Below are 12,351 nucleotides of genomic sequence, written 5' to 3' on the forward strand. Positions count from 1 at the left end.
AATGCAAGTTGAAACAGCAGTGTGATTCCATTTTCTGTGTCCAGATTAACACATAATGAAAAAGCTTTGGTGAAAGAAAGGCACAGCGGTTGCTCTCATCCTTCTTCCTTTGATAGTAAAAATAAAAATCGGTACAATCTTTCTGAAAGGTAATTTAGTAACATTTATCAAAATCCTTAAAAATGCTTATACTTTTGATCTAGAAATTCATCTGTTAGGAATTTATGCAAAGGAAATAGAGATTGTTACTGAAATATTAAGAATAATCTAATTGTTTTACCATTGGGGATTAGCTAAATATAGACTAGCCTTTTAGTAGAATACTGTGCAGTCATTAAAAACAATGTGATAGACAGATATTTAAGACATGGAAGGGGGGTGAGGTATGTGTGTGTTTAGGGAGAGTTTATATATGATCCAGTTTTTGGTAAATAAAAATGTGCATACATTGAAAAAAATGGAAAGATGTTATATATTCTAAAACTTTTTTCTTTTTGAATAGCTATATCTTCTGAGTTTTTTTAATAGTGAACACGAACCTTTTTTTATTAGGGAAAAAAAAGGAAAGTATTAGCAGGAACATTACATGATAGAAGGGAAGCTAACATATATGGAGTATTCCTGGGTCAGGCACTGTACTTGGTGCTATATAAATTCACCTAATTTAACCTCACTGTGGAGGCTCCTGCCTCTTGTCCTACTCCCTCCAGTTCATTCTCACACAGCTATAGGAGTGATTCTTCTAATAGCAAAGATTTGGAAGGAAACACACCAAACTATAAATAGTGGTTAGTCTTAGAATTTAGATTAAGGAGATGGCTATAAGGGAAGACTTTCATTTTTCAATTTAATATTTCTATATGATTTGTATTTTTTTAATGTATATATCTTGAAGTGGGGAGGAAAAGCATGTGTTGCCACGTCACTTCCCTTTTAATCCCTTCAGTGGCTTATCTCATTCCCCACTTTTCTTCCCCTTACACCCTCTACTCCAATTCTACCTTTTTTTTTTTTTTAATTTTATTTTTTTTGGCTGCATTGGGTCTTCGTTGCTGCGCGTGGGCTTTCTCTAGTTGCGGCGAGCAGGGAGCTACTCTCTTTTGTTTTTTGGGTTTTTTTTTTTTGGCGGTACGCGGGCCTCTCACCGCTGTGGCTTCTCCCGTCATGGAGCACAGGCTCCAGACGCGTGGGCTCAGCAGCCACTGCTCGCGGGCCCAGCTGCTCCGGCATGTGGGATCCTCCCGGACCGGGGCATGAACCCGCGCCCCCTGCATTGGCAGGCGGACTCCTATCCACTGTGCCACCAGGGAATTCCGTGGGGGCTACTCTTTATTGCAGTGCGCGGGCTTCTTATTGCAGTGGCTTCTCTTGTTGCAGAGCACAGGCTCTGGGCGCTCGGGCTCAGTAGTTGTGGCTCACGGGCTCTAGAGCACAGGCTCAGTAGTTTTGGCGCATGGGCTTAGTTGCTCCGTGGAATGTGGGATCATCCTGGACCAGGGATGGAACCTGTGTCCCCTGCATCAGCAGGTGGATTCTTAACCACTGCACCACCAGGGAAATCCCCAATTCTGCTTTCTTCAGGTGAAGTTTCGTGCTCTTTTGCCTCCGATTTGTAAATGCATTGGGTCCTCCCACTTCACCAACCCAGATCTGGCTTCTCAGCCTTCCAAGTCTTTAACACCTTAAATACCACATCCTCTGGGAGGCCTTTCTTGATCCTCTCCCTTAGTTTCCCACCATACATGGTACTTCTCCCACCGTAGCCTTTATCACACTTCGCTGTAATTTTATGCTAATTTGTTGTCCTTCCCAGAAGAGACTGTAAGCTCCTTGAGGGCATGGACACTAGCACCTAGAACAGTGACTAGAACATAGTAAGCATTTGATAAGTAATTGATGAATAAACACTTCGTATTTTATTGTCTTGGACACTGAGCCTTAGAGAGGCGTTAGATAACGTGTCCAGAGCCTCTCAGCCAGTAAAGTTTCAGAGCCAACTTTCCTACCCTTGTCTTTGATGCTCGTAAAGTTCATGTTCTCTCCACTGTACCACTCACATGAGCAGAGGCAGATCCAGTCCCCAAACATGCCTCAGAATCTGAGTGTCTACTTCCTCAGCCTTTCCTGTTTTTGACACTTGGTGTCTTTTTGATTTCTTCCAGTGTGGTGCAGGTCCTGCTTGCAGCTGGTGCTGACCCAAACCTCGGGGATGATTTCAGCAGTGTTTACAAGACTGCCAAGGAGCAGGGAATCCATTCTTTAGAAGGTAAGTGTGGGCTACCCTGCTGTTCTGAGATCTCTCCTCCCTGTGGCTTCCAGGCAGCCGTGCTCTGTGCCAACTCTACCAGCAACTCAGGGTGAGAGCCTGCAAGTCCCTCATCCTCTAGGAACTCATAGAGAGCGCAGAAGGCTTGGAACAGATGCCCTTCACAGTCCCCTCTGGCTCTATAATTTATGTCACTTCAAGTCTTGGGGAATAAAATAGAGGCCCAATTTCATAACCGGGGTGGAGGGGTAGAAGAACCTTTTAACTGGTGTTCTCCCAAAAGTGCCTCAATCTGTGGAGTCTCAGATGAGTGGACAGTGGAGCAGGTTTCCATAAAATAATTAAGGCAACTGTGTGGAATGTGGATTTATTCTTCCTCTACTTTCTTCAGACTTACCCTGTCCCAGCCCTGCCCCAGAACTAGAAAGCAGCCTCACTGGTTTCCTCAGCCTCAGAAGTCTCTCAACTGTTTTTTTCCCCTCTTCTGTGTGAAATACAATCCTCTCTCTGGACTGGCCCCTCAACTTACTGAATGACCCAGGACAAAGAGTGGACTTTGTCTGTGCTTGTAAAATGGGGTGGTCATCAGTGCCTCCCTGGGGTGTTGTGTGCGTGGTTGCTTGGACTTCTCAGAGGAAGGAGGCGGTGTGCACCTACCAGGGCTTGGTCACGTGTCCGTTGAAGGGTACCTGGGCAAGTTAGTCCGTTATTGCCTCTGGTGAGTTTTTCAAAAGTAGGGTTGAGAAGAGGGTAGGTTGCTTTGACTGCAGGCAGAGATGAATATTTTACGTTTGAGCTTTGCTTGTCCAGATTGGCTCTGCTGCCCGCCCATTATCCTGGATCACTCACAGAGGCTGAGATTCCCCTCCCTTTCCAGCAGCAGGGCAGATGAGCAGTGGCTACTTTAGGGTTGGCAGTAATGCCAGGACAGACAGCCTTGCTGATTGCCTAAGGGTCAGAACATTGACCTGAGGGAAGGTTCAGCAGAGGGAAGCAGTGTGCTCAGCCCTCAGAGCTGTCAGCAAGGCTACCAGACTGACGTGGGTGTGGTAGCCTAGGGCAGAGGTGTCATTGCTGCCCCAGCAAGGTTTCTCAAATCAGCAGCCTGAGAGAAATGTCAAGAGCATCAGAGCATTGCTACCCAGTTGCAGTGTGAAGTTGCCCTCCCCCTGCCTCTCCACCTCTCTGAACCTGCTCCTTTTATCAAGCTCGCTTGCTGTGACTAGATCCTCCATGGAACTTTTGCTGCAACCTGCCCTCAGCTGCTCTTTTGAATGTTCTCTAAATCTTGGCCCTTTATGTGGTTATTTGAACTCTGATCTGCTCATATGTCTTTTCTTTCCTCGTCAGCTGACAGTTCCATGTTCAGGCCTTGACCTATGCCTCCTTGGATTCCCCACTGAGCTGGGGGAATCATGTTCACTTTGTTTCCAACAGAGGAGAATTTCATGAGTACCAAACTTGCCCTATATTTGCAGCCTAATGTGTGGGGACTCACCTTATAGGCTGTCCTCTCCTCACTAAGACATAGCATTGCCACCCTCAGCTCTGTCTTCTGTTCAGGTGCTCTCACCAAAAAGCAAGGAGGAGCATTTGCTGAGAGGGCAGGGCCAGGTAGAAGGGAAGGGATTATCTGAGTGCCTTCTTATCTGTTCTTGGGATCCCAACAGGGTCCAGTAAGCATTTTTGATTTCACAGAATCTCAGAACTGTGAAGCCGTCTAATCCAACCTCTGCTGTCACACCAGTCCCCACCCGTGCCTTTCACGTTTTGTACCTTTGTGTTCTAATAGTTCAGCTTTCCAGGTTGATCCTCATATTCAACATTCTAGATCAGTGGTCAGCAAACTTCTTCTGGAAAGTGCCAGATAGTAAACATTTTAAGCCTTGTGGGCCAGTTGGTCTTAGCTGTGACTACTCAGCTTGGCCACTGTAGCGCAGAACACAATACACAAATGAGAGTGTGTGGATGTGTTCCAGTAAAACTTTATTTACAAATATTGGCAGCAGGCTGGATTTGGCCCATAGGCTGCAGTTTGCCAACCATGTTTTAGATATTTCCTTTTTTCTTTCTTTCCTTCCTTTCTTCTTCCCTCCCTCCCTCCCTTCCTCCCTCCTTCCCTCCCTTCCTTGCTTCCTTTCCATTTCTTTGCCTGTTTTCATCAACCTCCTCTGAATTTTTTTTAGCTTTTGCTAGCCAGCCTATATTCTAGGTAGGTAGACAACAAAAATATTGGAATAGGCTAGCGTATCTCTCATGAAATAAAGATAAAAATATTAACTATCTCTTCTTATTTTATATGATCTGCAAAGTTAGCAAATAGGCTTTCTATGGATTCAGTTACTTATTCAGCAATCATTTTACAAAATTTTATTGATCACATTCCTATCTAGCAGGCATTGATCTAGGTACTGGTGAGTTAGACAAGATCCCTGCCATCATGTACTTCATGTGCTAATCGTTGATTAAAATGTTTACAGGACTCTATGAAGTACAGAGCCCTGGAGCTCATGATCAGGACAATTTAGAAGTATTACTCAACAGTCACAGCTGTAGATCCACCAAACTTCATTCTTTTCTAGCCTCCATTTCTTCATCCTGTCCACAAAATTTTAAGAGATTTTCTCTGATTTATTGCTGAAATAAAAACATGTTTAACATTTGTCTTAATTTGTTGTTCAGTAATCCTTTCCCAAAAGGATATTAGGTTATTCTGGCATGGTTTTGCCTTATCCTTAGCGAACCCATACTGGTACCCAGTAATCACCTAAGTGTTTCAGAACCATTAAAAATAAATTCTAGATTGAAATAATAAATTTTATCAACAATCATTGATAAACTCACTGCTCTGTGGCTTGTGAGATCTAACTCTCTCTGTAGCTTTTTCTCTTTTTTGAATTTCAGACTACCTTTGCCGGCCACAGTTTTCTGGCAGCTCAGCCGATTTTCCCTGATGTATCAGTGTGGATGTACTCTGCTCTCTGACTTCATACGCTCTGCTTTCTGACTCCGGGCCTGGAGAGTGACAGTTCTTTAAAATCGTCTCAGGGTTCTCCTCTCCTTACCAGTCTAAGCCTTTAACTCCTTCTTAAACATATTTTTCTTTCCTTTTTCCATTTAAAGATACCTCATTCATTTATCCATTCAACCAGTATTTATTGATTGCCCACTGTATGCAAGTCACTGTACCCAGCTCGGGGTCATTCTCACTGCTGAAGTAGACAGAAACAAAAGAATCCTGTGGTTCTTTTTTTCTTTGGATTGGACTGACTTTTTCATGGGAAGCTACCTGACTTGGGGATGTGTGAGGAGGTTAAGTAGAAGACGAGGTACAAGCCCCTTGTCCAGAGTGTGTCTAGGCAAATTCACAGGAAAGTCACAAGCTCAGCAAAGTTCTTCAAAACACAAGCAAAGTATAAAGTCAGTGCCAAAGTCCATCAAGTTCACTAAATTTCTAATAGATATTTCTGTGGGGTTCAGCCTGTGCTCAGTACTGAAGGGAAGAGTGAGTTGTAGTTTATGACTTTGGCAAGACCTCCCTAAACCCCCATAATATATCCCTTGTCTACCTTATCAGTATTATGTGAAGATGAAGAGATAAAGTATGTGATGTGTGAATTGTAGAGTACTCTACGGTTGTAATTGCTTATTAGTTTTGTTTATTTATAATTGAGCATGCACTTACTGAGTGTCAGGCACTCTGCCAGATGCTGGGAATAAATAAAAATGGATATATATGATCTAGCCCCTCAATATATATGATCTGCTCCCAGTCGAGTAAGAAGACAGACCTGTGAACAGGCACCACAGTGCAGAATGATAAATGCAAAGGTTGATAGATGTACAAAGGATATAGGTAGCACTGGTATAGGTAGTGATGCCCTCTATCTGAAGGCAGACTGATATCTGGGAAGTGTCACAGGGTAAGTGACTTTGAACTGGGTCTTAAGGATGTGTCAGAGACTGCCAGGCAGACTAAGAGGGGTGGACTTTCCAGGTAGAAGGGATAACACATGCAGAGACATGGGATAGGTGACAGCCACTGGAATCATCTGCCACAGTACTGAGAATAGCAAGAAGTAAGACCAGAGAGGGAGGCAGGGTTCTATGTGGGAAGGACCCTGAAAGGCAATTCATAGTGTTTTCTGAAGGCCATCAAAGGATTTTAAGTAGGAGAATGCTCAGTTTACATTAGCATTTTAGACGGACCATTCTGATGGGGTGGGGATGAATTGGAGAGGAGAGATTAGCAATGTTTGGGGGATGATGGATCCCTTTGAGAATTGGATGAGAAGTCATGCTCCTCTCCCTCAAAATGCATTTCTCATTTCTGGGGATTTCTAAAAGAAATCTTTGGGAATGGAGAGAACAGGTATTAGAAAAATATTAGGAGGAGGTGGAATATTCAGTGGAATGTGGGAATTGATGGAAAAGGAGGCACCCATCTGTCACCTCGGGTTCTGCTTTCGGTGAACTGTTAGATGAGTGGGTCTGTAGTTCAAAGAAGTCTGGCAGCATTTGCTTGGTAGTTAAAACAATGAATGTGACTGAAACTGCCTAAGGAAAAGAGTTAAAGGGAAGGGATAGGAGGACAAGTCCTTCACTCAGGGTATCAGCATTTAAGGTGTGGGGAGGAAAGAGGATCCAGGCAAGGAGACCAAAAGGTATCAGAGAAGTTTCTCTCAGAGAGGCTCTATATCCGTTCTGCCTGCTCAGAATGGGCACAGCCTAGAGAGGAAAGAAACCTCTTTGCTGAGACTTGGCTATCGGTTGCCCCATTTCTAGTGAAACCCTTCTCCTGTTTGACATTTGGCATTGCTCTAGCAAGAAGCCTGCTCAACTGGCACATTACTGTATCTTCAGCTCTTGTCAAGGTTGGTGTTTCTGGGTAGAGAGCAGGTCTGCTGGTGCAGGTGATGTAGGGATGCTTGGCCTTATTGGTCTGACTGTTCTGTCCATTCTCTCCAGTTCTCAGAATGGCATCTTCAGAGGCACAGCGGTATCCTGGAGAAAGGTCAGTCTTCAGTGCCAGGAAGTAATGGGTCCTCTAAGCTCTGTCACCAGCTGTGTGATCTTAAGCAAGTGGCTTAAGGTCCTTGAATTTAGGTTTTCTCATCTGTAACATAGGGATAACAATACCCATCTTAAAGGGTTGTTTGGATGACTAGAAATAAATACATGTAAAGCACAGTAGCATGTGATGAAGAATTTCTGTACAGAGTTGGGTCTTGGATCAGTGTAAGGCAGGAAACCTGCCTTGGAGGTACTGAGCAACTCACCACTCAAGGGGCACTGACAGAGGCTGGCTGTCCGCCCATCAGGGATTTTGTAAAGGGTCATTAGATTATATAGCCTCCAAGGTTCCTGTCAGCCATGTGATTTCTAAGGTTCTAGAAACTTTAGGCTCATCGTCAGAGCAAGTAATGTACTTAGAAGAAGTAGGATTTGAGCTGGACTTTGGAGAGTGAAGAGGAGGGGGAAAAAAAGAAAAGATTTTCTTAGCAGGGAGCACAGCTTGAGCAAGGCACTTAGAGGGGACACGTGGAGGGGAGCTTAAGAGATCACGGCTGCTTCTCTACCAACTCACTCCCTGATCTTGACCACATTCCATTCAGTGCCTTGAGCCCCACCCATGCCCACTCTAGGAGAGTTCCACTTGTGGCTGGCTGATGGGTGGTGGGCCCCAATCCTCAGGTGGAGGAGGCAGTAGATTAGACGTAACAGTAAACAAGTCACCCAGTCAGGGATGCTGCTGGCTGCTTGTAAGTAACTGTTATAAACATTGGGTGTCTGGGGCTGTCAGAAATGCAAGTGAGCCCTCTGAGCTCCTCCCACATAGACAATTAAAACAATAAAACACGGCAGAAACGTGGCCAGAGCAGGCTATAAATCAGCTTCTCTTCTCAGCTCCAAGTGGCGGCTGTATAAAGATGAGTTGTACAGAAGCTGGGTTGGCACAGGGCCCTTCTGGGGGTAGAGGGCCTGACTTTCCTGGCTGAACCTGCCAAGGCCAACCCCACCAGCCCAGTTGGCCCTCTTCCCACAGCTCCAGGGGCTGCAGGTCCTGACCTGCTCCAGCTGACTTCCCCATCTCTGTATCTTCAGATGGGGGACAGGATGATGCAAGCTGGTACATCACAAACCAGTGGACAAGTGCCCTGGAGTTCAGGAGACGGCTAGGAGTCCCCGCCAGCGGTAATGGAACTGCTCTCTATAAAATTTCTCCGTCTCCCCAGGACATGCTAAGGAGTAGTCTTACCCTAGCTCATCTGTTCACTATAAGTTAACCCCTAGCACCCACTGCATGTCCAGACCTACCCAGGCAAAGCAGAGAGAATCTGCGCCCTTGGAGACAAACTCAAATGGGAGTAATAAGGCTCCCAAGGACCTACGAATCACCTAGAGAGCTTGTTAAAACACAGATTCCTGCCACACCCCGACTCCCAAGATTCTGATTCAGTATGCCTGAGGTAGGACCTGATATTTTGCATTTCTGCATTTCTAACAGGCTCCCACTCTTGAGTAGATGATCTAGGCTACTTGTGCTTGAACTGCTTTAAAAAAAACTCATCTGGACCTTCTCCTCCCTGGAAGAGACCTTTTTTATTGCCACTTTAAGTTTCATTCCTAGAGCATCTGTGTGCTTAAGCCATGGTATTATGGGTGTACAGAACACTTAGTAGCTATGACACCTGGAACAATTTTCTGTACCTCTCAGAGGCTGCATCTCCTTATTTGTAAAATAAAGGTTATTGGGAGAGTTAGGGGTAGTATATTTATCCCTAGCCTAAAACGTAGAACATAGAAGGCATTCCATTAATGTAAATTTCTGTTTTTATATCATCATCTTTGTCCTCATCATACTCTTATATAAAACTTCATTCAGAGTCTCTGTCACAGCCTTCCAAATGCTTTTCAGCGGTAGCAAACTGTTATCTGCAAAGAACCAAACATTATCTCAGAGTCCAAGGAATGGCTTGGCTATCACCTAACTGTGTGACCTTGGGCAGTTCTCTTTAGCTCTCTAAGCCTTGATTTTCTCATCTGTAGAGAATAATACTTTTTATACCATAGGTTTATTATAAAGATCAAATTGAAGTACTTATGAAATATTTGAGAAAATACAAGGTATCATGCACATATAAGGTATCAGCAAGAATGATAATTAATAACAATGAAGATTGACGACATGACCAAGACAGTGTTTGACAAGGGTCCAGTCAGAGGTGCAGATAACAAGGACTATCAGAGCTCAGAGAAGAGAATCTCTGTCTGAAACATCAGGAAGTAAAATGATATTTGAGCCTCAAAGTATAAGGTTTTATGGAAGGGCCTGCAACTAAATGTGAATTGGGTGTGATCAGAGAAGGGGTATGTTATGTCCAAAATATTCAGGGGTGGAAAACAGAAAAAACATATTTCAGGGCAGCAAGTAAACTGGTTAGGGTGAAGCATCTGTACAGCAGAAGATTCATTTTAGAGGGTAATGAGCAGTAAAGGTGCTGCTTTAAAGAGAGTAGACTGGGGCCAAATCAAGATTCTTGGACCTTATCCTTTAGGCAGAGAGGAGTCTTGAAGGTCCTAGAGGAGAAGGTACTGCAGGAACTGATTCCTTCCAGAGTAGAGAAGCAGGGGGAAGTGGTAATAATAATAGGTAAGATGATGATGATGACGATAGCTACAGCAGCAGGTTATGTTTATTGATACTTACTGTGTGCTCACAGCAACCCTGTGATGTAGGCACTAAAGGAAACTGAGGCAGAGAGATGATGCCAAATGCCAGCAGAACTGTCTCCTGCCCTTGTAGGAACCCAGCAACCATATCAGCTTGTATGTGCCCCACACTTAGCTCAGAACCTCTGACTTGTCCGAAGTCTTGGAAGGCTTGGGGATCTGCCAGGCCAAAAGCTGTTTGGGCAAGCTATTATTTTTAATAATGTCCCTGCCTCTTCCTCATCATTGTCAGAGCCTTGTCACACCTTCAGTGCCAGTGGTTCTACATGTCATTTCTCAGCAGTGTCAGCCACTACAGAGTCACTAGGATGGACAATGCACTGTCTATCCATCAGGCCTTTTGGTCAACTTCAAGATTAAGTGTAGCAGCCAGTTAGGTTAATTGTTTCCATCCTTTTAGCCCTCCAAATCTATATATACATTTAACTAAGAGAGGGAGATAGACTAGTTGACATGTTTTATTAAAAAGAATAAATTCGATACATTTATGAAAATAAGAAAAAAGTGGGATGGGGTGTCAAAGAACTAGTCTTATAATTTTTAACTGATTTACATATTTTGTGTATAAATATTTTTTCATCAAAAGTTCCAAATCAGGGATGGGTCCCACACACCACAAAAAATATATTAGAGACGTTTATATGGATAGCAGGAAGGGAGACAGAGGGCTGAAATTTTCCAGGCACCCAGTGATTGATGGGGGCTGAGGCTCCCCCTGACGCTTTATTGAGTTTCTGATGATTATCTCTCACTGAGACATTTTTTACAGATGACGGTCGAGCTGTCACAATGGACCATGGGGGAAAAAAAACCAACAATAATAACACTTTAATCTTTTTACCGCACTGCTCCCTAGTATCTCAGATTCATCTTCCCTGACGCACGCAGTTCATTATTCTGCCCCTCCCTGGATGGGAAATAAAGGAAAATAAATATATATGTAGACACACTTACCCACATACATACACACACACAGAGTATATATAAGAGACCACCCCAGAACCAGAGAGGGGCAGAATTTATTGTTCTTTTTGCAAGTGTTGAGGTTTATTAGTAGAGATGCTGGGTTGGCTTGGAATTGGCTATTAATTACAGCATTTTGTATTTGTTTTTTATTGCGGGCTTTTAACATCTTAAAGAAAAGGCAGAGGAGAGGCAAGCAGGTGTAGAGATGGGGAGCACAGAGGGACCAAGTTTAGCCAACCAAGTAGCATGGCTTGCTGAGAGGCAGAGAGGTCAGACTCCTTCCTCTTGTTGCCAGCCCTGCCCAGAGGATCCCTGGACCTGAAAGAATACTGCTTTGGTTAGGATCAGGGTGGGGGCAGGGGAGTAGGAGAAGGTGAGATCAGGGTAATTATAGGACAGATCAAAGGGACTCTAGATACCTGTGAGCATGTTATTCCCCTGAGAGTTAGGAGAGATGGGAAGTAGTGGAAGTTCAAACAGACTGTTGATGGGTCTGTAGATAACAGAGTAAAAGATAACAGAACAAGTTACAGATTCTTAAGAGTTTGCCCAGCTCTTTGATTTTGATGGTGTGCAGGTGAGACATGGGCTCTGGAAAGCTCTACCTGGGTCTGTGGTCAGAGGAGGGTCCTGGGCCAGAGAGGATGCTTCTAGGGCCACAGGCAGGGCGAACAACATATTGTCTTAAGGTTCCAGGCCAACCTTCCTGCTCTTCCATTTCTCTTTCTTGGAGTGAGAGAAGATGGACTTGGGATCCCAATGGGAAGGCTGCCCTTGATGTGTCTCCAGTAGACTAAGTGCTAGCCCAGTCTTCTCTTTAATTCATCAAACCTTTCTGAGCTCCTACTACAGAAAGTGCCAGTGCTCATGCTACACTATGATAAGGTATAATAAGGTGAGCCAGGGTCCTCTTTTTAAGGAGAAACCTTCCAGTCTATGGGCAGAGAGCATGGTGTTTGTGAGAACCATTTTTTTTTTTTTTTTTTTTTTAAGCACGATTTCGTGTCTGCTTTTAATCCTGAACGTTTTTGAATAATGAAACAGCCAACTGTTTACACAACACACTCAACATCTGACTCCAGCATCCCTGGCCCCACAGCTCAGGGACCACGGTGCCGTGTGAGAACCATTTTTAAGCGAGGTCTAACCCTCCAGCCATAGGCCAGCCTAGATGACCGTTCTCTACATGAAGGTTAAAGAGATCTATAAGACACAGTATCTGTCCTTCAAGAACCTGTTTTCTGCTTGGAGAGACAAGCGTAACATCCATTCACTAAAGAAGTATTTATGGAACACCTGCAGTGCTCAAGAGTGTATGCATGAAGCAATCTGAGAACACAAAAGACTATGTAAGAGAAAATGTTAACTAATTTGATGTGGACTAG

The 12,351-nt window shown here is 44.1% G+C and overlaps 1 protein-coding gene across 2 annotated transcripts in view; it reads left to right on the forward strand.

Moving 5' to 3' along the window:
- The window catches only part of CLPB (ClpB family mitochondrial disaggregase), a 155,360-nt gene that overhangs the window by 54,001 nt on the left and 89,008 nt on the right, over nucleotides 1-12,351 (forward strand). For both annotated transcript variants that reach the window (XM_082659851.1, XM_082659850.1), the window contains exon 4: nucleotides 2,163-2,266. In XM_082659851.1, coding sequence (XP_082515977.1) covers nucleotides 2,163-2,266 — 104 coding nt within the window. The remainder of the gene's footprint in view (nucleotides 1-2,162; nucleotides 2,267-12,351) is intronic.

Source organism: Grampus griseus, assembly GCF_964374135.1.
Source record: "Grampus griseus genome assembly, chromosome: 8".
Taxonomy (NCBI): Eukaryota; Metazoa; Chordata; class Mammalia; order Artiodactyla; family Delphinidae; genus Grampus; species Grampus griseus.